General features: G+C 39.3%; 1 protein-coding gene across 1 annotated transcript in view; it reads left to right on the top strand.

Moving 5' to 3' along the window:
• The window catches only part of PPARGC1A (PPARG coactivator 1 alpha), a 303520-nt gene that overhangs the window by 255824 nt on the left and 20598 nt on the right, over positions 1-27098 (top strand). Inside the window, exons 3-8 of the mRNA XM_064581943.1 lie at positions 4841-5035; positions 6845-6967; positions 7825-8029; positions 12266-12311; positions 12421-12494; positions 25645-26560. Of these exons, the coding sequence (XP_064438013.1) occupies positions 4841-5035; positions 6845-6967; positions 7825-8029; positions 12266-12311; positions 12421-12494; positions 25645-26560 (1559 nt within the window). The remainder of the gene's footprint in view (positions 1-4840; positions 5036-6844; positions 6968-7824; positions 8030-12265; positions 12312-12420; positions 12495-25644; positions 26561-27098) is intronic.

Here is a 27098-nt window from a genome sequence, read left to right as displayed (position 1 = left end):
TAAAGTAGGAGTTAATTTTGTCTTCATTAGCTGCTTCCAAATCAGCAAGATGGGGCAAGGAGGAAGCCCGTGGCATGCTGGGTATTTGGGAGGAAGCTGGCCCATTGCTAAAAGTCGGCGGTAGATCATGCTTTCAAATATGGGCAATCAAGACAATGGGCATTACACTGGAAATGTTTATTGAGCCTCTTCTTGAAGGATTCTCAGGCTTTCGTCCATTCTTTTTTTTCCTGCCTATTAACCATGAGTGCAGAAAAATTCTGTCCTAGGAATTAGGCAGATAATAACCTCAATTTTTATATAGAAAAAAATAGAGGCTCACAGAGGTTAAGTGACCTCTCACATAGACTGATCTCTGAGTAAACAGTACCTAAGATACTGAAACTGATTAATGAATGATAAGAAGACCCCACTGTTTCCTTCTTATTGATGATTTGAATAATGAGGAAGCAGGAATTCTCCTGGCCTAATTCGCATTAAGAGAGCTAAGATAATGAAGCTGTGATTAAATGGCTATTAAACTATTTTTATCAAACAGAGATCAAGCGAGTGTGAGAATCTGGGGGCGCAGAGTGTAATTGCAATTCTACGAGATGTGGAAAAAATTACTATCATAAGCAGGGCATGGTCCTTCCATAATAGCCTGCATTTAAAAATCTTTGGGATACCACATGCCGGTTTCACTTTGCAGTTCTCCCGTCAGGTGTCCAGTAACATCCCGGAGTCCCTCATTTCCTCCTTAATTTAGTAGATTTATTCCCTCTCGATGCACTTGGGTGAGCTCAATGCACTGTTGGCCCCACCATGTGTAATCAGTTGGAAGATCCTTTTGCCAACTGCTCACAAGGGAAGAAGGCCCAGATATTATGTCCTGGACCCCAAATTTCAAATTTGAGGTGACTCTGAGCACCCGAAGATGCAGAATCTGCCTTCCTTTAACTGTGCCCTTTGAATTATATCACACTTAGGGCAGGTCAGATAGGGACCCAGCAGTCCCAACGAGCAGTAATGAACCAAGTGTTCTTAACTATCGTTTGTTAATGACAGAGCATTGCTTCAGAATTACTGCCCGTTCTGAATTTTGGGTTGTTAGTATACATGTACGTGTATCACCTGTCAGTGGAAATTCTTTACAACGTGAGTATCTGTGGAATGGGCTTCTTTACTCCAGGAGCGCCCTCTGAGAATGAGCGTGACTGTCACAAGAAACTTTTATTTCGGTGGGGAGGAGAGCAGCAGACTTGCCTTGCGTAAGGAGAGCCCAGGGTTGACGCCCAGCATGGCTAGAGCAGGTTGAGAGTCGCAGAGGTCCCCTGTGGAAATGCCTGTTGGCCTCTTCCCTACCTTTCTTTCCCTCTCTGCTGCCACTGGCAACACTGAGCTCAGCTGTGTAGCTTTAGATCACTACCTAATTGGTGACCTGCTTTCTCTTTTTCACCTCTCTGCTCTTCTTTTCTTAACTTATATGGAGCTAATAAGTATATTTTTGTAAAAACAGTAATTTTGAACGATTAGAAAGCGGTGTCAGAGCAGAGTCTTTGAAAGGTTATTTTGCAAAGTCGTTTTACTGCCTGATGTATTTCCATGGCCCGTCACCTGTGAACAGACATGTGTTGGTAGGCCAGAGTGCTTCATCTGCTGTGACTTTGATTTATTTGCTCTGTAAATTGGGACCAAAGCAATAATGGGAAGTGACATTAATTGTTTACCCAAGTCCTTTTTGTCACATCCATTGCCTTCTCTGGAGTGTTTGATTGTTGAGACTCATGCTAAACTAATTGGAATTGCCACAGTGAGGAGCAATGTCCACTCAACTTTACGTACAGGACGATCTGTTGAGCTTCAGAACAAAAATGTCATTGGGAAATATCTTAACTTTTTCACCAGTCTTCTACAATTAGACAAAATACAGAATTTGAAATAACATTCTTTCCTTCCATAATTCAAGAACAACTTTACTAAAATAAACGGTCTCCAAGCCCCTCACTGAGTCAGCCACATTTCTGATGAACATGGGCTCTAAATAAGGATTACAGCCCTACTGGTCTGTCCTGGTTGAATAGCAGCCTACCCTACCCACATACCCCATCTCACACACACACACACACACACACTATCTGCCAATCTTCCATCCCACAACCCTCCCTCCCATTGTGGTTCCAGTAGAGAGAATTTAAATAGCTGTGGTTTAATCAGATCTTGTAAATTAATTATGACATTATCAGGCTCCAATATTTCTGCCATTGTTTTTGATGTACATTCACCCGGGCTTATTAAAGAAATTGGAGAAAACTAGTTAAGTGTTCGTTGTCATTCTGACTTGATTGGAATTATTGTAGTTTGTTTACACTAGGGATAGAACTAAGGCGCTATTGTATTATGTGATTGAAAGCAAATAGAGGCTTGTAGTGTTGCTGGAAAGCCAAATACAAAATTTAAATCGGAGTAAACAAAACTACTCATTTATTGGTAAACATTCTTAACTGTTTTTCTTGAGCTATTTTTGAACTTCAGTGAAATAAGCCTTTCTGAAAACTGGGATACCTGGACAAAAAGTCCAATTTACTGAAACCGTGTGTGCATGTGTGTGTGTGCGTGTGTGCTTGAGATATCATCAAAGATATTTTTATTAGCTACTATGGATATATTTATATTAAAGTAAATCTCATGATTTTGGATGATTTAAAATAATATGTATTTAATTTAAATATAATTTCTATTTAGGACAGATGAATAACCTGAATTTGGTTTTTTGTATGTTGGGGGGAATCTGAATTGAAAGCTCAGAGATTGGAATCTTTGGACGCTAGATTATGATCCTGGGCAGAAAAGAAGTGAAAATCATTTCAATATCTTTATTATTCAGATTACATGGGCAGATCCAGGAGAATTGAAGCTGGGCGGTATGCTCAATAATGATCTCTTATTAAATCAAGCAGTTTGATTTTTAAAGAATCAGTCAGTTTCTGGAAGAATGGTGCCATTTTGAAGTTAACATTTCACTCACCCCCCATTAGGATTTACCTCCTGCAGCGGAGTCCTCAAATTCAGAAAGTTGTCATTCCATCCCGTGTGCCCAAAACCACTTGATTCACAATGTGAAGTCCAGGGGCATTTGGGAGACACATTATGCAAAGGTAAGAAAGGCTAGGAGAGTCTACCATGAGTACAAATGGCTCTTTCTGGCCTCTTGAATCCAAAAGAGAAAGAAGTCTGCAATTTTACTCCTGGATGGGGACTCACCAGGGAAAACAATTTCTGTGTGAAAAATAGAATGTATACGTGATAAAGGCCTGCCTAATTTCTCTAGTAATACAATTTGATTTTCTGATTAGCTGTCTTATTCTGTGATTCTTGTAATTTTGTCAGGTCAATTAACTGGAGTTCAGTGCTAGAGAGAAAGGACGTGTGGGCACTGCTGGCTTCATTAGATGTCAGCAGCTTAGGTGCATTTTGTAATAGAATCTGTGTGGGATAATTTAGCCGATATTGTTAATGTCATAGCATACAGAACTTTAAAAAAAAAGATTTATGAAGCAGGTCAAATTGGACAAACAATGTGAAGTGCTAATAGAAGGAAGAGAAAGTGATCTGCACAACATATATTCTAGGCAGTAAATGCATATCGATGAATTATTCAGCAAGTAATCAATGACCACACTGTGTGCCTCGCATCGGCACTAGTTGTCCAGGTGATGGGAATATAGCACATTTCCCTATAAACCAGGTATATAAGCGGGTACAGAGTACTGAAATAAATGTTACCTTTTATAATAAATTATTCACAGGTTCTTTCCTTCCACTGGAGGGCTTTTAGAGGGCAGGGGTCCATCTTTTTCTTTCTATCTCTAACACGAAACATGGCTCCGGTATAGTAGGTATGCAGATATGTTTATGGAATGAATACCTGAAGATTAACTTTCCAAGGGTGTATGGATGCGAGTGATTGTGGGAGTTGCGGAAACAAGTTAGAGTATGTTCGCAGGAGCCCCCATTCCGAGTAATGTAGCACTAGAATCGTACCCCGGCCACAAGAAACGACTGCATTGAAGAGACATGACAAAGTAAGACTCTACTTAATGACGGACCAGATATAGAGGACTCAAGGTAGTTCTAGAGGTTGGGTCTGAAGAATTGTTACCCAAACTCAGGAAGTCAATGGAAATAGCAGTTTTGTTGTGAAAGATCCTAAGTTTGGGTTTTGGAGGATGAGGGAGCTATTATCAGGTAGAAATGTCCAGTGGGCAGTTCTAGATTTATGACTAAAGTTGGGAGAGATGACAGGGAGGGAAATAAATGGCTGTGGAGTGTTCGGTGATGAGATTATAACTGAAACCATGAAAGTGTATGGTTTGTCTCCATATAGTTTCAGTTTCTGGTGCTGTTCAAACAGAGGGTTATCTAAACATCTCGGCTGCACAGGAGATTGAAACACTATATCTGAAGATGAAATAGATGATGGTTAAAATTCTCTCAAGTTCTGAGATTCTCTAGACCTTCTCCTTTAGTTAGGGAAAGAAGACATACCCACGGGGAAAGCGACTGCAAACAAGACAGCGTCATATACGGCCATAATATGCACTGACATCATAAATTGCCAGCTTGGACAGCTCAACCATCAGAGACTGGTACTGAGAGGTATCAGTTCATTGTGTGATTCAGACCAAAAGTGAATTTGGAGTTTGAAGAAGACATGATCTTTTGTGTTCCGGTGTGAGCATTCAAAATTTCATGTACAGTTGACTCATTTGGATAAACATGACCCCTCTACGCTGATTGATGGTGTTACCTGTCCCCCAATGTCAACTCACTCACGTCGTCTATTTTTCTGTTTTTGCAGAAGATAGATGAAGAGAACGAGGCAAACTTGCTAGCAGTCCTCACAGAAACACTGGACAGTCTCCCTGTGGATGAAGACGGATTGCCCTCATTTGATGCGCTGACAGATGGAGATGTGACCACTGAGAATGAGGCTAGTCCTTCCTCCATGCCTGACGGCACCCCACCGCCTCAGGAGGCAGAAGAGCCGTCTCTAGTAAGAACCCTTCCTACTGTTTAACAGGAATTGGAGTTGCCTCTGGCTACCCGCTGCATGGGTATGATGTAGTAACAATAAGGTCTGGATTTTTAATTTAGACTGATGCCAAAAAAAAGTCCCGAGCAGACTCAGAGTTGCAAATTCTGTGATTCTGTGTTTAAAAATGTTGGTAATAACAGTCTTCATGTGGTCTTACTACAGTTTGCTTTAACTTTTGCTGTGTTTGTGTATTTTTATTTCTTAGCATTATTTATGTTCATGGTAGAAGCTTAGAAAACATAGACGACCCAAAAAGAATAGACCAAAAATTCACCTGTAAAATCAAATAATCTCTGATGGAAAAAAAGATTGAAATCTCCTCTTGTTTTAAGATACATCATCATGTTTGTGAATTTGAAATATATGTATAATGGTTCATGTTACATATTATTTTATTGTTTGGAGATGTCCTGGTTCATTAAGAGATCTCTTGTGGCTGGATATTTAGTCTTTTTCCTATTTTTCACCATCATAAGTCATATAATAATCAACACATTTATAGTTTTATTCTTATGCCTACGATTCTAGAAATAAAAGGCCCATCAAGGGATATGCAATATTTTAAGGTTTTGGATCCATAATTCTTATGAAGATTGAAAAATAATAGCACATTTGCAACCTAAGTTCCCTAAATTTATGGGAGGCAATGAAGAGTGAATTTGTTGGCAATGAAGAGTAAATTTTCTTTCTGATGCAGTGCTTGACCAGAATTTTATTAGTTCTAAGACACAGTTTACCTTCTCATCTATGGTAGCCATTTGTCATTTGCCATAAATCTGATGTAAGACCAAACTATGTAAATTTTGGAATGTTATCCTCCAAACTTTAATAATATTCCTTGGCTTGCCATTTAGAGGTTGTTTCTCTCCCTTCTCTAAGTTTTTTAAATGGTAAAAGCATTCCATGTAAACATATGGAGACTCTGCTTGTACTCCTGTTCATTTTGAGATTTCTGGTTTAGAAGAAACTACGTCATAAGTAATTGCTACCCTCCCCCTACCCCCACCATTTTTCCATTTGCCGTTGGCTTTGCTCTCTGGTACTTTGATGTCTTTACATTGATACCAGAGGATTTTCATCCACATAATTGGTTCAACTGGGAGGGGTTGTTGACTCAACATCATACTGCCTGTCCGAGCAGGGAGGTCCTAGAAGGCCAGCAAGTCAAATGAAGACACAGAGGTCAAGAAACAGTAAATGCTTTGCCTGAGCCAGAATCACATCTCCTGACTCTATTTACTTACAAGTCTTTTTCAGTGATAGCCACTCTTTTATCATAAATACGCTTTGAATCAGTAAAGTGAAACTGGATTGTAAAATATCATTCAAAGCATTACAGAATCTTTTATTTATTTTCACTTGATTCATTTGGGTTATTGAGGCAAAAATGTCCTATATTCTGTCCCCAACCCCCAATTCCTCATTTAGCAGGGCAACTTTTCTCAGCTAGTAGGTATTTGGAAATCCTTTTAGGAGGATCCTTTTTGCCTTATTTTATCCAGAAAAAAAAAATCAAGGTAGACAATACTAAGTCTCAAATGTAGGGAAAAGAATACTTTCACAGTTGGTAGTGTAATGCCAAATTTTTTCTTACTTTTTAAAAATGCATTTCCTTTAGCGCTATTGTGCCTTGGTGTGACTCTAATTAAAGAGTGAGAGAATTAATTTTTATAATTAATTAATATTAAGTTTAAAATTTCAGTAACTTATTCTAATGCCTACAGGATGCATAACTTTTCTCGCTTTTCCCCTCTCATATATTTCTAGCTTAAGAAGCTCTTACTGGCACCAGCCAACACTCAGCTAAGTTATAATGAATGCAGTGGTCTCAGTACCCAGAACCATGCAAACCATAATCACAGGATCAGAACAAACCCTGCAGTTGTTAAGGTACAATGCGAACTTTTTAATATAGGAGGGCAAGTAACAAAGGATTTTGCCTGAAGCAGTAAAACAAAGGATAGGTTTATTTCTATGTATTCAGCTGGGATCCTGCGGTTGCTTTATAATGTGAAACAATATGAAATGGGTTTCCAAAAGCAGCGCTCCAGCTACTTTAAACTAGAAAGAGTTCATTTATTCTTTGTCTTTGGATGATTGGAATGGAAGTCCCACCGTCTGTCACTCCTTGCCCACTTTATTAATACATGCAGCAATGTGGGTTACAATAAAATTTGCTGCTAGGCTGGTATTATCTATGAGTGACTTTAAGATGCAGGATTGCTGTTTCTCCAGCTGTCTAACCTGAGAAAGATTGCTCTGGAATCACCGCAAAAGATCTATCTCTGCCATTAATTGGATAGAATGCTGGCAATGACATAATTCGGTTAGCGGGCTGTATTAAACAATGTTTGTCTTGCCATTCACTGTGAGTGAAAACGGAGCGTTAAGGGGTACTTAAGAGAATTGTGAATACGGGGCTCCAGCAATCAGTGGCAAATTAAGGTTTAAACCAGCTTATTTTTTTTTTATTCACAGTAAAGGCGCTATAGGGTCTTGTTAGTTACATGTTGCTGAGTAGGAACATTGAAATGTAGAGAAATGAAATAAAAAGCTGCATAAATGTCATTTAGGAATTTTAAATGTAATTTTCTTTCCTTGTTCTGCAAACAATTATTCACAGCTCATAGATCTAGTACACTTAGACTGAACACTTCATTGAAAATCTCATCTCTTCAGAAAACCTATATCCATTCTGATAAGGTTCAGTTCACTAATTTTAGCTTTCTTTATGCCTTGTTTTTAAGACCGAGAATTCATGGAGCAATAAAGCGAAGAGCATTTGTCAACAGCAAAAGCCACAAAGACGTCCGTGCTCGGAGCTTCTCAAGTATCTGACCACAAATGATGATCCTCCTCACACCAAACCCACAGAGAATAGGAACAGTAGCAGAGACAAATGCACCTCCAAAAAGAAGTCCCACACACAATCGCAGTCTCAACATTTACAAGGTAGGCTGGGGACTAAAACACAAGGCAAAGCAAGCATGCACCTGGCTGGGAATGCCCAAACTTCAGGCTTTTGCCCCACTGCTGTCTCTCTGAAAAGGGAATTCAGCACTTTATCAGAGACTTATAAAACAAAAAACAAAAAACAAACCCGTCCTTGGACACAGGCTGAACATGTCCTATTCGGCTGATATGCAGCCTAATTCACAATCACCAAAAAGCACCTGAAATGTGAGCTGGGTGGGAAGGGGGTGGTGAAAGGTTTATGTGAAATCTGAATTCCTGAGATAATTGAAATTCAGAGCAAGCTGGGCTAGCCAATAGTAAAAAGCTGTTCTTTTTTCTTTTCTAATAATGGAAAGAAAATGAGGCATTGTTGATTTGTTGTATACACCTTTAAAAAGAGCACATGGTATTTGTGTGGCCTCTCCTGATTAAGTGCAGTCTTTTTTTTTTTTTTTAGAGACCACGTGTTATACTCCTAGATTTTATTTTGTAAATAAGGATTTGGAAATCCCTGGAATTTATTTGTATTTGCTTTCTATTAAAAAATATTGCCCAGATCAAACGAGGCATCTGGGTTGATGTTTATTGTCCCCATACATTCTAGAAGGCTGATGCTTCTGAGGCAGATCAGGGTGATTTGGGGAAAACCTGTCTTGGCAGAGATATAATTTTCTTTCTTTTTGGCTCTTCCCTTAAAATCGTCCTTAGAGGCCCAAAGGAAGCTTGTTGAAAGTTGCGGTCGCTTTAAAATATCTCAGCTTCCACGTTAACCCTACCTTTAACCTCGTGGTGGAGGCAGGCATAGTCTTTTTTTTTTTTTTTTAAGATTTATTTATTTATTTTAGAGGCAGTAAGAGAGGGAGTGCAGGGAGGGGGAGGGAGAGGGAGAGAGAGTCTTAAGCAGACTGTGCGATGAGTGTGGAGCCCAACCTGGGGCTTGATCTCACAACCTGGAGATCAGGACCCCAACTGAAACCAGGATCAGATACTTAAGCGACTGCGCCACCTGGGCGCCCCAGAAGCAGGCATATTCTAACATAGCAATTACAAACACCCACTTCTTTCTTCCCTTTTGTTTCCCTGACTGCCCCTTCCAGCTGCAGAGTGGTAGTCCCTGATCCCTGTTTTGAACCATGATTATTTCATACAGGTATGCTGTTGCTCCTGGTTTTAATTAGTATTTTCTTTCCAGTGTTTTTGGTTTCCCTCTCTCATCCCTACCCCACCATAAACCTTCAGGAACCTTCTTCTAAAGTTTTAAATTGGCTCTCAATTAGGTTTTCCCCAGTGGATGTCTCAGAATCCCTCGGCCATCCTTTTCTGTCGTCAGTTCAGGGAAAAGATATTTATTGAAATGAACCACATTTTTTCTGTAGCTCGCCTTGCCCTGATTGGCCCCTCACGCACTGTGCGCTGGACCAGTTTTTCTTAGAGCAGAACCCGCAGTGCTATGGGATGCAGTGGGGTGGAGAGCCTCGGGTGAAGGGCAGGCAGCTGAGCTCAGTCTAGTGAGTGGACTGAAAAATTCACTGGGCTACTGTCCACCTTGTCCTAGTGTGTCCCAGTCGGGCGTTTATTTTCTGGAGCTGAATCTGAAGCCCTCAGCCAGCTATAACCCTGTAGTCAGTGAACCCAGACCAGCAGCACATGTTTTAAACATTTTTTAAATTTACATATTCTTAAAATTGTATTTGGCCCTTTTGGATTTTGAGAGTTTGGGAGGTTTTTGGTTTTGTTTTTTAGATCCACTTACCACTAATATTACTGAAAAGTCTTACAAACCACGGCAGTGAGGAGTTAAATTGGCCTGTGGAGGACATATTCTTTAGATGAGACCTGCTGTATGTGGATTTTTTTTAGAAAGATATATGCCTGTGGCAAAGCATAAAAAGTTTATCCCCGAACAAAGCCTGTTGACAAAAACACAAGAAAACAAAACCAAACAAACAAAAACCCCACAAAATTCCTATCGTTATTAAAGGCCAAGAACAAAATAAACATGGCTGGCTGTGAATAACCAACAGGAAATAAATGCTCAGCTTCAGGATTTATTTAAATTATGATTCAAACTTTAAAAGTAGAATCTATATTAACGATTAGAGACAGTAGCCCAGGATCCACTGAGGTTTATCCCTTCTTGATGTATCATAACGTGCTTTCACTGAACTGCATGTGTGCTGTCTGTGAGAGTGTGGGGTCAAGTTCTTTTCACTTCCTTAGGATAATGGCCTGACCTTTGGCTCATGTTGGTGTCCCCTCTATTCATTTATTCATTCATTTGCTAATGTATTCATTCATCAAAAAGACCATGATCTGCATGAAAAGAATGCATTCCTGCCCTCAAGGATCTTAGAGGCTCTGGTCTGTCCATCATTGGAATAGTGTGCATTAAACTCCCCGTAAACCAAATCAGTGCTCCTCTCTTGGTAGCTCTCGTGAGTGTGGGCATATTCAGGGATGGCCTTCTGTACTGTATGTGCTTTGGGGCTGAAACTTCCTATAGCCTTCTCTTCCTGTTTGCCATCAGTCCCATTAAACATGGCCGCTGCCCAATGCTGCCCTTCCAGTGCCCTTGCATTCATCTACACCCAACTGTCAGAATGTTAGGGATCTTACTTTGAGCATTTTGGATAGCCTGCCCTACACCTTGAAAGCTGGAATCCCAGAGACCAGTTTTCAATGTGTATTTACTGTGTATGGTACACAGTTCGTATCTAGTGATACTTGCTATGCATGATCCTAATTATGAGTTGAACGCCGAAAATGTTGGTAAATTTCCTTCATGAGTGTGTTCTTTTGGAAAGGCTCATTATATCAGACATACTAAAAAAATTAATCTAAAACCAGTTCATTTATCTGTATATATAAAAGCCAATCAATCAATGTACCTAATTTGTAGAAGACAGCGTGAACTTCATATTTCTGGATGCACATTGGATAGATGATAAAACATTCAATTGTTTAAAAACTAAATCTAAATCGACAAATTAAATATGTAAATACTATTTATCCAAGTAAAGTATGTAACTTCAGCCTAATTTGGACATAAATAATATTTTCACATTTCAAAGGACCTTAATTACTGGGGTTGATTAATTTACTTTAATATCTATTGAATACAATTCCTTTTGGTAATAGGAAAAAGGAAACATATTCTGGGCTGACTCCACCAGTAACTAGTTTTATGGCCCTGGAAGTATTTCACATCTTTAGGTCTCAGGTTTTTCATCCATAAAATGAGAGTTTATTCTAAAAAACTTTTTAGTTTCAAGTCTGTGATTTTCATTACGTAAATGACTACCTCTTGACCTTTTGAAAGTAGTTATGTTAATGAGAAAAAATTGACATAAACCTACATACATATATCTTTATAGATAAGCATATATATATACATAATATGTGGATGTATATCCCAAGTACGTTTCTCATCATGTTTTCCCCTCCTTCTGTTCAAAATACAAGACTGCCAAGGAGAAGCAATTGAAATTTTGGAGTGAGAAGATTCTTACTCCACCCTTCCTAATTGGGAAATGCCTCCTGTAGGAGGTAAGATTTAGGAAGCATAAAAGGAAGTAAATGAGCTCTCTTTGCAAGTCTATAGGTCTCTCAACTGATAAATGCAGTATCTTACTTTGTCTCTAAGATTTGGGGATCTGAACCCCTTTTAAACCATCTGGGTCAATGTCCACAATTTGTCATAATCTCTCAATTAATTATTTTCAGTAAATGGAATGGTTATTGCTTGAGCTTTGGCCTCATAGAAATAACCTATTCTCAGGGCTAGGTATAAAATTATACATTTTAGGAGAAAAATCAACTGAATATTCATAACGTTCTGTTGTCTTATGGTTATTCTGCTGTTTTCTTGTCTAAACAAACCGTGTACTGTATTCCAAATTAAAATAGAACACATTATTTCTCTCTGATGGTATGATGCAAATTTTGTATCCTTAACAGAGATGCTACATTTTGGGGAAAATTCTGGTTTTGTATGTGTTTTTGAATGATAGTTTACCAATGCAAATGTTGTTTGGAATTTGTTTTAGCATAATGGACTGTTGTCTGACTTTGATCCAATATGCAGGGATTTCCTTATTTTAGTTTTCCAGTTTCCAGTTTCCAACCTGATTGTAGTAAGAAAAAAAATTCTAAAAAAAAAAAAACACAAAAAAACCCACAAAAAACCTTCAAAAACTCAGTATTTCATAATTAGTTTCCTTTTTTTTCCTTTAGCCAAACCAACAACTTTATCTCTTCCTCTGACCCCAGAGTCACCAAAGTAAGTATTAAGAAATGTAACCATTTTCAGAAAGGGAAGGGGGTTCTAATACATTTGGCTACAGCAACTCCATTTCAGTTTGTTTTTATAAATGTGCCATATCTTCCAGTGACCCCAAGGGTTCCCCATTTGAGAACAAGACTATTGAACGAACCTTAAGTGTGGAACTCTCTGGAACTGCAGGTAAGCCTTACATTTCACTTGGAACTCTGTGTGTGTGTGCGTGTGTGCGTGTGTGTGTGTGTGTAATATGTATTAAATAATAGCGCATATTCTCCATGTGATTAATGAAATTAACAAATAATACAAGCAACATTGGATAAGAAGTTACCTATAAATATTTTCACTTCTTTTTTTCTTTTAAAGAGAAGACATTTATTGTGTGTCAGACCTGGGCCAGACCCTCTGATGTATACTGTTGCTTTAGATCCTTAAATAACCCTTGAGCAGGAGGAGAAAATAACATTTATTGGTCTCCTACTCAATAAATGTGCCAGGCGTGTAAGTGGTTTTGACTAGTTTCACAACAACCTCATGAAGATAGTGGTAATTTTCTCATCTTTAAGATGAGGATATAAAGTTCAGAAATGTTAGGCAACTTGCCCAGGATCACAGAGCTAGAAAGCAAGGAGCAAAGTTTTGAACCCCAGTTTATTCATTATATCAATGTTTGAATTGGAATATTTTCTCACTCACCATTATACTTAACAGTATAATGTTCTCTTATATATGTTACCATTTTTATATCTTTTCAGCAAAGGAGAAAAATGAAAATGTGCCCATTCACCAAAACAAAATGTACTTAGATATTTTTAAACAAGAGTGATTTTCTTCGCCATTTGGACTTCTGGACTCATTTAGTCAGTCTTACTTTATGCTGAAGAGGAAGGAGCTTTAAAAGCTTGGAGCAACCCCCGAATAACTTAATAATCCACAGACTTCCTAGGCAGACTTCTAAGTCGGGTGTAAATGGGGCCTTTGCACTGAGTGCTTTAGGTTTAGGTACAGAACTATACCAGAAAGTGAATCCTAGGCTGTCTGAACAAGAAGTTCCTTGGCTCTGGCCATTGCTGATAAGGGTAAAGGAACAGTAACTTAAACAAGATGCTTTCAACCAGAATATAGTGCCTACATACACCATGGTCATTGTCACTAAGTTTAATTTCACACTTGGAGTTTGCTAAACTACCACCTTGTGAAAGGTCTACTGCATGATCTCATGATTTAGTCAAGCAATGGAGTAGTTAATTTCATGGTATTTATATATATTCTATGTGTGTGTGTGTGTGTGTACGTACACGTATATACATATGCAAATGTATACATATCTTCATATGCATACATACATATATACATATATACTCACTTATAGGCATATACATAACATCATTTCTTAAATTGTAATGACTTATATGGTTATAAGTAACTTTTATGTATATATATCATATGCGGTAAAGACCTTCTTATCTGACCAACAAGAATGAGTATTTTGGTGCATTTATCCATAAAACTGATTAAAGTATATAGTTTTGTCATTTTACTTTTGCCTGAGTCATATAAAGAAACATTCAAATATCAATTTTTTTTTTTTGTATAAGAAACAGCGACCTTTGCCTTGAACTTAAATGTCTTAATTGGCAATCCATTCATCTTTCTGGCACAAACTGTAGTAATAATAATGTATCTTAGTGGGGCGCCTTGGTGGCTCAGTCGTTAAGTGTCTGCCTTCGGCTCAGGTCATGGTCCCAGGGCCTCTGCTGGGCGGGAAGCCTGCTTCTCCCTCTCCTACTCCCCCTGCTTGTGTTCCCTCTCTCACTGTCTCTCTCTCTCTCTGTCAAAATAAATAAATAAAATCTTTAAAAAAAAAAATGTATCTTAGATGGTATCCACTGTTCCTTTCTTGCTTTTTAAAGGAAAAGAATTAAAGATATTTGTGTAGTAGTCTGAGTGCAAAATCATTGTGGATTTTTATGATTTTCATATAAGTAAATAGTAATCATAATTTCCCATGTTTTCCCAGTGTTTCTGATACCACCTGTCTACAACTAATTTGACATCTCTTCTTTTAGTGACATACCTTTATTGGTTCTTCTTACAGAAACAATTTTTCTTATACTTCATTCAATGGCATCATATTTTGTTACCTTACATAATTCCAGTTACCACTATAATAGACATCAACTGGTTTGGGAAATACTACTGTGGCCCAGTTGAAAGGAATCTATTTACTCTGAGTGTTCAGAATGTTGTATTAGTCAGTTACTTTGTTTCAGAGAGGATTGAGAAAGCTTCCATTTTATACACCCACACCAAGGCTTCTGTTAAAAGGTTTTTATTATTCTCTTACTATAAATAATTTAAGCTTACTATAAAAATGTCAAAAATATAAACTGGTGGAAAAATATTCATAATTCTTTTTTTTAAGACTTATTTATTTGAGAGAGAGAGAGCATAGCAGGGGGAAGGGAAGAGGGCAAGGGAGAGGGTATCTCAAGCAGACTCCCTGCTGAGCACAGAGCCCGACTGGGGTGGGGGTGGGGGGCCTCAATCCCACAACCCTGAGATCATGACCTGAGCGGCAATCAAGAGTCAGACAGAACCAACTGAACTACACAGGTGCCCCTATTCACAATTTTAGATGTAAAGTTACCAATGCATTTTTTTCTTCTATGGATAACTTAATATGTTATATTTATACTATAATCATTTTGTGTATATAATTTTGCATCCTGATTTTTCAGTTAACATTTTAATGAGAAAGTTTTGTATTATCACAGACCCTTTATTATCAGGCTTTTAGTGTGTTATATGACATTAGTTTTAGTAGGTACATCAAAATTTATTTAGTCGTACTCCTCTTATAAAGTTAGGTTGTTTTAAAGTGTTACCGTTTGGAAATAGCACTGCATTAGAAATGTTTGTTCATTATTTTTTTTTACTGAAGTGTAATCGACACACAATGGTATATTAGTTTCAGGCATACAACATAGTAATTCAACACTTCTATATATTATGCAGTGCTCACCACGATAATTATAGTTACCATCTGTCACCATACAAGTTTATTACAATATTATTGATTAATTCCCTATGCTGTGCTTTTCATCCCTGTGACATATTTATAACTGGAGGCTTGTACCTCTTAATCCCCTTCCCCTATTTTGCCCATCCCCCCACCTCCCCCCCCCCGGCAATCACCACCAGTTTGTTCTCTGTCTTTATGAGTCTGTTTCTTGTTTGTTTGTTTGTTTTGTTTTGTTTTTTAGATTCCACATATAAATGAAATCATATGGGATTTGTCTTTCTCTGTCTGACTTATCACTTAGCATAAGATTCTCTAGATCCATTCATGCTTTCACAAACAGCAAGATTTTCTTTTTTATGACTGAATAATATTCCATTATATATGTATACTACATCTTCTTTATTCATCTATTGCTTTTGTATCTTGGTTTTTATAAATAATGCTGCAATAAACATAGGGATGCATGTATCTTTTTTAACTAGTGTTTTCATTTTTGTTGAATAAATACCCAACAGTGGAATTACTGGATTATATGGTATTTCTATTTTTATTTTTTTTTTCAGGAATCTCCATATTGTTTTCCAGAGTGGCTGCACTGATTTACATTTCCACCAGCAGTCACATGGTTTCCTTTTTTCCCCACATTCTCATCAACACTTGTTACTTATTGTATTTTTTATACTAGTCATTCTGACAGGTATAAAGTGACATTGTGGTTTTAATGTCCCTTTTCCTGATGATTTAGTGATGCTGAGCATCTTTTCATGTGTCTGTTGGCCATCTGTATGTGTTCTTTGGAAAAATACCTATTCAGGTCCTCTGACCGTTTTAATCAGATATTTGTGGGGTTTTTGTTGTTGTTGTTCTTTTCACAAATTTTATCTTATTTTCTAAAGATAAATTCTTAGCAGTTTTTAATAGTGAATATAAAGATATCTTGGGGTCTTCTGGTATATATTGCCACATTGCTTTCCAAAGGAGTGCTTTTATTTATAGCCCCATTAGCACTACATGGATATACTTGCTTTATTACATCCTTCCTAGCATTGGATATCTTTGTTTTTGAAATGTTATATATATGAATATATCATTTTAATTTCATTCCTTCCATTAGTGAGGTTATGGTGTTACAAAAAAGCACTTCTTTTACAAAAGTTTTAACATTTTTCTTATTGATAGATATCTAATTTTAAGTAATTTAGTGATGATTTCAAAAGTTTAGGAGCCTACACTATTGAAAGACAAGTAGAGATGTATATAAGATACATTTTTTTTATGTATTTAAAATCCTTAAAAATATACACAGTGGATTTATTTCTGTCAGTGAACCAGAATTCATCTGACTGGTTTAAATCCTTTCCTCTGGGGGCTTTGAAAGATTATTGGGTACAGTGGAAATCAATTTACCAACATGTTTTTGATACCTGCTCTATGCTTGCAATATGATAGGTCTTAGTGGATGTATAGCAAACAGGAGACCTAGAGGCTGATCCATATAAAGTATGAAGCATTGTCCTTGGCCTGCTAAACAAACGTTCTTGTGTTTAAGATGGGGGCTTATAGTCTGTCGGGGAAATAACACACATTGTACAGGTAGCATGAAGGCAAGATACTATTTATTACCTGTAATATTTTGTTACCTTCTAAGAAAGATGGGCCCAGGGGGTGGTTTTTAGTTTATGGAGTGTGGTGGTTTTAAGTGTGAAGCTGCAAATTGGAGAAACTGAGGTAGGGCCAAGTTGCCTTACAAAGTAGAAAGAATTTAGAGCTCTAGAAAAACAAGGCGCTGAGGAGGAACCTGGAGCATGCCGAAGGAGACTGGGAAGAAAAGTTTGGAACTGGAGGGTGGTGTAAAGAAGAGGTTTTTTGGATAGAGATATCATGCATTTGAAATGCAATGCAGTATATGGTGGTTGTGATCTCCATCTCCTCGAACAATCTTTAGTAACTTTTCTTGCATGGTAGGGATTGCACGATGTGACAAGACTGATTGTACCTCAACAGAATCACCAAAGGGAGAAAAGCAGTTATCAAGGGGAACCCTGTAACTTTGCTTCAAGTTAAATACAATGACTGCACAGAAGATTGAAAAGAATTATAAAGATGGTTCAAGGACAGAAAGAAGCATTAAGCTCATATCATTAGTGAAGGACCCAAGTGATCCATGGAAAGGAGTGTGGAGGGAACTGTACTCTCTGTAGGCTGAACTGACTTGGGGAGCCTTAGGGAGAGAAATATTTGTATCAGATTTGAACTGCAAAGATGGAAAGGGGAGAAGATATTGATGGGGCAGAAGCAAGAAGGCAGGAAATCAAAGCGATGTTTGAGTAACACTGTACTTGGCAATGGGCAGTGAAATCAGTAAGGAACTACAAGACAGAGCATGTACTTTTCCTCCTTCATCTTTTAATTGCTAAAATGCTTTTCTCTCTCCTTAATCTTTTCTGGGTCTTAGTTTCCTTAATGTTAAAGTCATATTTATAATCCCCAAATCACATTACTGCCTGACTCCAAGGATTAAAATATAGGTTGAAAAATAAAATTGTCAGTATTCAACCATTTTTGACATCCAAAAATGGCAATTACATGTGCATTCAACCAGAATTTAAAAACTTCATAGGCAGTGAAGCTCAAATGGAAGTAGTCTATGATTTTTCTAAAAGCAGACAGCGTAGCTTAGTGAGGATGTTCAAAACCTTGGCTCTGACATTGGACAACCCAAGTTCAAATTCTGGATCTACCATCTAGCAATAGCAAGGTGGCCTTTAGTCATTTTAATGAACTTTTGTAAGGCTCAGGATCCTAATGAACCAAATGAAGATAATAACAGTACCTGTATCTCATTGAGTCACTCTGAGGGTAGAGATACAATATGAAAAAGGCTTCCTTCAGTGCCAGCATATAGAAGTATTCAATAAATATGCGATATTTAATTACTTATTCTGCATTAACTTTATCTACGGAGGTCATTGTATCTTGTTGCTCATCTTTTCAACTTTTGATTATCTTCACCTGTCCCCTTTCACTGACCCTAATGTTGTTCTCTCTTTGGCATGCTCATATATGAAGGTATATATTTTCTTTGTGGCAAAAATCCCTCGAATTCCCCCCAAAAACTGAACATACACTGTTTGGGGTGTGGGTATGGGATTTACTAAATCGAGGTAGAAAAATCTCCTCTTTGATACCCTCTCAACAACAGCTCCTTCTACATTACTACACATTCTGGAGGTTAAGCACTCCCCAGTTAGCATTTTCTATATGTTATCTTTTTGATTCTCTGGCCATTTCATTGTTGAGGAAAAAGCTATATGTTGACACTAGCTCTGTAGTGGACCCTGGGTTCAAAGCATGTCTGTCTGATGAGAGATGATGTCTCTTTCCTGAAGCCTGAATTTTAAAGATAATAGTCAACATCTGTTATGTTAAATAGGTTTCATTTCACTTGCCAAGTATCGTTGATTGGTTATTGGCTGCCAGGAGCATTGTGTTGAGGAGGATTCCAAGGCCAAGTCCGTACTCAGTGAAGATGTCACGATCAATGAATGATGTCTGCCAGAGGTGCAGCAAGGGGTGGACAGGATGGAAACATTCAGGTTGTTGATTCGTTGATCCTTGGTCTACAGGCTTAATCCACATGGTTCAGGCCAAGGAAATGGATCAAGCTGTTGCCCAGGACTTTCTGGTGTCTTCTTTTTCTTTACTCTCACAAATTTTCGTGAAATTTTCCAAACATTTAAGCACAAGTGTAAAGAGTCAACAAAATCCTGAGGCCTCCAGAATAATCCCTCTGTCCCATCTGCGGAGTCTTTGGGAAACAGGAGGGATGAGACAGGAAGTTTGCTTTATTAGGTATTGCCAGCTGGTCTGACTTTGTGATTGTCCTAAACTAGCTCATTTTGGCTGATCAAAAAAAAAAAACAAACAAAAAAAACACTTCTTTTTTACAGGTGTAAAAACTAATTTGATTTCAAAATAGCTGTTAGTAAAGCAAGATGAGAGGAGAGAATGCTCTTTTGGCAGAAGGCATTTAAATCTATTGCATATGGAGATTTTCAGAGTGCTAGACTTTTTTTTCTGAAATGGAAATGGCAAAGCAATGTCAGCTCAACTAAATGATGGTTTTAGCCAGCAGACACGAAGAAATTTGGTTAGGGACCAAAGTGGCTGACCCCAAAATTTCACATATGTGTATATGTATGTGTACATGTAGATTGTTTTCAAAGTTATTACTCTAAAGGTAATAAAAAGCCATATAACTATTTTATAACTCATTAGAGAAACAAGAAGAACCAAATAATCAGCAGTTTCATCATCCTAACACACAAGGTCTTAGTGATGTTGTCTTCCATTGGTATTGTATTTTCCTCATGGTTTTGATGATAGAAGATGGGTGATTGGGTGCCGTTTATTTTTCGCTTTGTTTTGCCTTGGTTTAAATTGGCAATCGTTCACACTGTACTTTGGTGGACTTGTGCTTAAGAACCCACTCATTAACCAATCATTTTGTAATTTCTTTCATGTGGACTTTTATATTATTATCCTTTTTGGACTTCCCATTTAAAAATTCATTTTGCTGGACAGAATATTGACAGACAGCTATGTTTACTGTGCCCTTTTGGTACATATGTCTTTTGTATGTGACTTATCTTGGGGGAAATAAACCAAAGCAAAATATGAGCAGTAGTTGGTAATTTTAAAAGGAAAACCCTAGCATGAGAGAACTGGAAAGTGAATTTGACAGGTCATATAATCCATTCCTGAGCCCGAGGAACCCAAGAAAGGGAGACCCCACAAATTCTCTTTACAGCCCATTCCAATGTTTGGCAATTCTTACTGTTAGGAATTTCTTCCATATTTCAACTATATCCTTCATTTTCTTTTTTTGATATCATTCTTCTCGACCCAACATCCGGAAAGATCACTCCTTTGTTTCTGAGTTACCTTTTTGGGAAAAAAACTATCCAAATTTCTCGTAAGCCAAGGATAACAAAGCACTTTCCTCTCCCACATCAGCTTGGGGAGGGGGGGTTGGTGATGGCTGCCTGGAGAGACAGGTTTCCCCTCCCCCCCACCCTGATCTCCACTCCTGCCCCAGTACTGTGGGAAAGTGCATGGGCACCAATTAGTATCTTCCATGAGCAAGAGTTGGGGACTTAAGCACATGTCATAAGAATGCTCTGAAGCTTTTCTGTGGGGCCAGTTTTTTCCCCAGGAATTGGGGGTGATAAAGGACATACCGAACAAGGAGTAAAGGCAGAGGCACCTGCAGTCAGGGCAGCCTGGGGTGATGGTCCCCAGAGTACTGAGCAGGGTGGGAGAGGTTCCTCCCTGGGAACATTCACACTTCAGCGGCTGGCTCCTCTGGACCTCCAGGGAGTCCTGGGGAAGTTGAGGGCCCAAGGAGGGCCCGAGAGGAGCTTTTATAACAAAATATTCTCACTAGCAGAGCAGGAACAGTTCATACTTAGTATCAGCCCGTCCTATGGTCTCTTGACACCCACTCCAAGTTCTTGAGGCATAAAATCTAGGAGTGGGATAAGCCACAGGCCTCTCTGCCCAGTCCTTCTTTTTGGGTAAGTTTTTAAGCAACTTAGAAACTCATCTTCTCATTGTTTCTCCTTAAGAAATATTTCAATTGACCCGTGACCTAAGAAAAATCCCACTGTCAAAGAAACTCTGAAACGAGTCACAGTTAGAGGAGTAGATTCTGTAAAATGCTATAAACTATTAAAAAATGAACAAACCAACCCTGCTGAAGTCATTGGGTGGCTTGTGGAACACACACGCGCGTGCGTGGACACACACACACACACACACACACACACCCCAGCGGAGTCATCATTGATTCATCAGAGTCATTCAATTAAACAAACAAACCCAAAAGAGAGCTCCTCAAAGAAAATCATTTTATGGCACATCATGAAAAACCAAACCAAACCAAACTTGTCTCTGACTTTTTTTTTTTTTTTAAATAAAAGGGCTGTTTAAAAAGATGACTGTGGAGTATGTAGCACTTCTCCCCGATTTGCTGTGCATAAGTGCATAAGTGTGAGTGATGCAGAGGTACTTGTTTATTATAGAACACATTTCAATGCAGTAATCATAAATATTGCTAAGGTTGTGCTCTCTTGAAATATGACCTACATACTCTTGATTGTTTGTGTTACGTGATTTGTCTGACACCCATTACATTCCGGGTAATAGCAGCCATTTTTTGCTCTGCACAGCAGGCTCTTTTGACAAAAGAAAATAGGCAGTAATAAAAAAGCTATAGTCTGAATTACATTCTGCACAGTGCTGCACTGCTGAGAGTTTGTGCAAGTGTGTTAACAATGCTCTGAACTGCCTCTTGTCAGCCTTCAGCCTGTAATGGCCATCTGTCCTCACATAAATCTGTCAAAACCTGCTAAGTTCAAGAGAGAGCATGGAATATACCTTGTACTGTCAACACCAAAATGTACACATTCCCCAGAAAATCAACACGCAGGAAATAATCCGGAGGTTATGGGAGGCATTAGCACTGTTGATTTAAGCTTGTGGGGTGAAATTGAGAGTCTGGCCATTAGAGGGAAGATGAGCAAAGGTAGCGGCATTAAGGAATTGAGTATTGACTGTCTTCCGAACGCCGGGGAACTGAGTTCTGGCTGGGGGACATGGTAGAGATCCAATTAGCTCAGGTGCAGCAAGGGGTCCCTGTCCCATCAGTGGCTCTTAAAAGTTTGACACTACATTAAAAAAAAAAAACAAAAAAAAAAAAACAAAAAAACAAGTTCTTCTTACACTTTTGTTTTGCTTTTGCTTTCTTTGTTTTGCTTTGGGTCTCCACTCTATCTGGAAATACATTTTCAATTAGGTGCTGGTGGTTCCATCCTTGAGATTTCTCGGTCTTGCTTGGAGGTATTCTCTGGATAAAGACATTTCAGTAAACAGTAAAAAGTTTAGGGAATTATCTGAATTGTTTTTCCCTTACCCATGTACTCACTAATCTTAAAATAACTTCAATCCATTAGGCAAGTATTATTATTTTTTTTAACAAAGTGTGCCAACAGAAATTTACAGCCCTGCTATTTTCACTCATAGGGTATATTTGGTTATCTCAGTGTTTCTGTAAATTTTAAGCACATGCGCAAGAACATGTACTTAACTTCAAGTTTTGAAGATTTGCCCATTTTTTAAAAGGGACCACGAAGTCCCTTATGTATCCGCATCTGATGTATGATCCAGCACATAATAGGTGTTCAGTGAAATGTCTGTTCCCATTACTACAGGCTGCCTAAGATGTGAAGAAGGTAAAAGCCTGGGCTTTTAACTAAAAAAAACCCCAAAAAACACGACAATCAGGGTGTCACCACTCCCAATAGCAACTTGAGAATCAGTTATTTAAGCGATAATGAGCTTAGGTACTAGGACAAGGGTTTCAGATGTTCAAGACTAAAAAGAATTTCTATATTTAAAATCCCTAGATAGCTGAGCTATTTTTAGAACTAGTCTCTCTTTAATAGTGGCCTAATTTGGAGTTTCTGAAGTTTAGGGTTTCTTTTTATACGTCTAGAATGTCAGTCAAAATACATGTAACTGAGAACAAGGCGATGTGCGGCACGAACATGGCAGGACAGATGCTCTCCATATGTGGTCCACGAGCCACCTCATTAAAAATGTTTGACCAGCTTCCCAAGTTATTCTTGGGCCACTGAAATGTAAGGAGAATCTAGAAAAAAAAATTTTTTTAAAGATTTTATTTATTTATTTGACAAAGAGAGAGAGAGCGCGCTCACAAGCAGGAGGAGCAAGAGAGGGAGAGGAAGAAGCAGGCTCCCTGCTGAGCAGGGAGCCCAATGTGGGGCTCGATCCCGGGACCCCTGGGATCATGACCTGAGCTGAAGGCAGATGCTTAACTGACTGAGCCACCCAGACGTCCCTAGGGGGAAAAAAAAAATAAATGAGTAAGAATTTTTGCAAAAATAAGCCCAGGCAACATTTCCACTAAGAGCATATAATCTATTTGGAGAGACAAGATAAAACATACATTCAAAAAGAGATGAGCAAGAATATATAGCATTATCCGATAAGTATCAAATGAATGATCCTGGCAGTAAATTATTAGGAAAGTAAAAACTACCCTAGTTTGGAAACCATGAAAAGATTTATGGAATTGGATTTTAGGATGTCGAATGTCCTTTTCCCCCAATCAAGGGCTATGTCATTTGGAATATTTGACTGTTATTTGCTCTGCAAAGAGAGATTATTCATCATTTCTTTGAGCATCTTAACCTCCTATGAGAAATATCTAAGAATCTGTCATTTCTTTGGGGGTGGGATTATTAGTATCTTTAAATTTGTTGTAATGGCAATTGAAGGTAGCATGCGGTAGAAATCAGTGTTATGACGGGGCAGTGCAAAAGGTAAAGGAGACGAGGGAAAAAAGAGAGAGAGAAAGGAGAAAGATTGATTATATAGGAATTTCTTAATGGAAGAAAAGACATACTTGTCCACGAAAGAGGGGACAAAAGGAGAGCCTGCCTCAGTGACACAGATGTTTCCTTCAATAATACGTCACCTCCCGGTTCTCTTCCAGCGAAGAGTGCCTGACTGCTAATCGAGGGAGCTTTGCTGGGACCCTGATGTGTCCCTTCACTTTGTGTTTATATTTCCCTGTCTTTCTGAACTTTTCTGGGATGGATTTCCAGAGTCAAATTACTTTGCATTTTTGTAGCTTTCCTCTCCTCATTTAAGGAGCATTAGCTATGCATAATAAAAATTGCCAAATATTAGTTGTAAACTATTTTATTATAGAGGAAATATTAATATTAATTTCTCTCATCTCTTTATTGTAAAGTGAGAGAAAGAGGCAGTATCTTCCTGTTCATACCAAAATTTCAAGTGGCTTTCTGTGACCTACTTGGTTATGTGTGTGTGTATATACATATATATATATATATAAATATATATATATACTTTTTTTTTTTTCCTTACTCCAGCAAGGTTAGATTTCTCTGCCATTTCCTTGGAATGTGCAGTTGCCTTAAGTCTAACCCCAGGCTTGTTAGCAGACTTGAAGTTCTTTTCTGCTGAATAGCCTTCACCCATCCTCCTAAATAGAAAGTGTGTTGTAAACTCAAATATTCCCTTGTAAGCATAAAGTCATTTGAACTCCAGCCTGCCCTTCTTCAAAGTTCCTTGGACTCTGGAGCCACTTCCCAATTATCCTCCCTCGGTGTAAAGAGATGCGTAGAACTTTCTCCGGGGTAAAACATAGAGGAGGCAAACTGTAATTCACAGACTCTCCCATGACGGCATCTGATGGAATTTTTCTGCTCTTCCCTAGAAAAGGACGAAAGGCACCCACTGACGGGGTTTCTCCCGTCTCCCTTTTTTCCCCACGTTTTTAATGAGTTGGTTGCTGACGTGTGGATCTGTTGCAATCCCTCAGCCTCATCCCCCGCCCCGATGTTGTGCTCTAAATAAAATGGTCCACTGGTACTGCAATATTTAGTGTTCCTGTTCATTTAGGTTTCTGTTGCAGAACCATATTTTAGACAGAATGTATTAGTTATGCTTACAAGAAAGTATTATACCTACATTAGCCATGGTTTACCAAGTTAATGAACTGTGGAGACAATCACTGCCATCAACTTGCAGAGTTGTCTCGTTCCCTGCCTTGGTCTGTTGTGTTTTTCTGACCTTATCTTTGAAGTTGTCTCTGTCACTCTGACCCTGCCCCACATTTGCTATCATCCCATCTTTTTTTTTTCTTTTTCTTTTTTTTTTAAGTTGCCTAGTTCTTGGGCTCCAAGGGTAGATATCCTTGATCGGAGAACAACTTCTGAGCCACTCGTATGCTCCGCAGCCTTCTTTGCAGACAAATGCTACCAAAGCTACTCTGTGATTCCCCTGGGCCATGCTGTTAATTCTCCGTAAAGCAGACAGACGATGCCCTTGGCAATGTGAGCTTTGGTAATGCCTGGTGCCACGGAGGCCGGTAGGAGGCGTGAACGTTTTCTGGGAAGCGAGATCTGTTAGCATGGCCGTATAAAGCCAAAGCATCACGGATTTCCCTGCTGCCCGGAGGTAGTGAGATCCATCTTTTCTTGGGGACAGAGGCAGAGGGGGCGAAAGGCACTTTTTCAGGTCTTGTCATGAATTTCGTTTCCTTCTTTCTCACCCTTGTCTGAAATCCTGGAGGAGTTAGGGAACCATATCCTGGCATTTAACAGCATTATCTCCGTCTCTCTCCCCACCCCACCCCCTCCGTGTTGTTGTTGTTTGTTTGTTTGTTTGTTTGTTTTTTCCCTTTTTGACCTTCAGGCCTAACTCCACCCACAACTCCTCCTCATAAAGCCAACCAAGATAATCCTTTCAGGACTTCTCCAAAGCTGAAGTCCTCTTGCAAGACTGTGGTACCTCCGCCGTCGAAGAAGCCCCGGAGCAGTGAGCCTTCTGGCGCCCCAGGCAGTAACTCCGCCAAGAAAGGGCCCGAGCAGTCTGAGCTGTACGCCCAACTCAGCAAGACCTCCGTGCTCACCAGTGGCCACGAGGAAAGGAAGACCAAGCGGCCCAGCCTACGGCTGTTTGGTGACCATGACTATTGTCAGTCGATTAATTCCAAAACGGAGATACTCATTAATATATCACAGGAGCTCCAAGACTCTAGACCACTAGAATATAAAGATGCCTCCTCCGACTGGCAGGGGCAGACTTGTTCTTCCACAGATTCAGACCAGTGCTACCTGAGAGAGACTTCGGAGGCGGGCAAGCAGGTCTCTCCTTGCGGCACCAGGAAACAGCTCCAAGACCAGGAAATCCGAGCTGAGCTGAACAAGCACTTCGGTCATCCCAGTCGAGCTGTTTTTGACGACGAAGCAGACAAGACCAGTGAACTGAGGGACAGTGATTTCAGTAATGAACAATTCTCCAAACTACCTATGTTTATAAATTCAGGACTAGCCATGGATGGCCTATTTGATGACAGCGAAGATGAAAGTGATAAACTGAACTACCCTTGGGATGGCACGCAATCCTATTCATTGTTCGATGTGTCGCCTTCTTGCTCTTCTTTTAACTCTCCATGTAGAGATTCCGTGTCACCACCCAAATCCTTATTTGCTCAAAGACCCCAAAGGATGCGCTCTCGTTCAAGGTCCTTTTCTCGACACAGGTCGTGCTCCCGATCACCATATTCCAGGTCAAGATCAAGGTCCCCAGGCAGCAGATCGTCTTCAAGGTAAACCTTGTCAATGCCCACCCGAAGCGTCAGGTCCAAAAAAGCAAGCCTTCAAAAGCCACAGACAGCCCCAGCCCCTCTCACCAGGCCGTTCCCAGCGCCTCTGGAACTAGCCAGGTTGTCACACCGACATGCCTCCTCATCTTCTCTTGAATCTGTCAGCCTTGAGCACAAGCGCCTTGAGCCAGCCGGATCACAGAGAGCAATTTGTAAGAAACTTGCTCATCTAACTTTTTCCATTACCTGGAGAGCTGCCCTGTGCCAGGATAGTTGAGATCCGTGCAAGATAAAGCTGACAGTGTACCAGACTGGCGCTCGGCGTTAACATCCATGAGAGAGGCTGGGAGAGAACACATCACTCCCAGACCTCTAAGCTGACTAGGTGCTCACCAACTGTCACCGGGGAATCTCACCAGTAGCTAGGACGAAAAAAAGCCACTTTACGCCCCGCGGTGTTTCCAAGGCATGCTCAGTTGGGCCGATAAAGCGGGGCGAACTGGCCGTTGCAAATGCCCTTTTTGTCTTTCCTCTCGCTCGC

The sequence above is a fragment of the Mirounga angustirostris genome, unplaced genomic scaffold (genome assembly GCF_029215605.1).
Source record: "Mirounga angustirostris isolate CCGP_5_RB_7025 unplaced genomic scaffold, mMirAng1.0.hap1 SCAF_2, whole genome shotgun sequence".
Lineage (NCBI taxonomy): Eukaryota > Metazoa > Chordata > Mammalia > Carnivora > Phocidae > Mirounga > Mirounga angustirostris.
The sequence above is the reverse complement of the archived record's forward strand: the minus strand, read 5'-3'. Positions and strand labels throughout refer to the sequence as shown.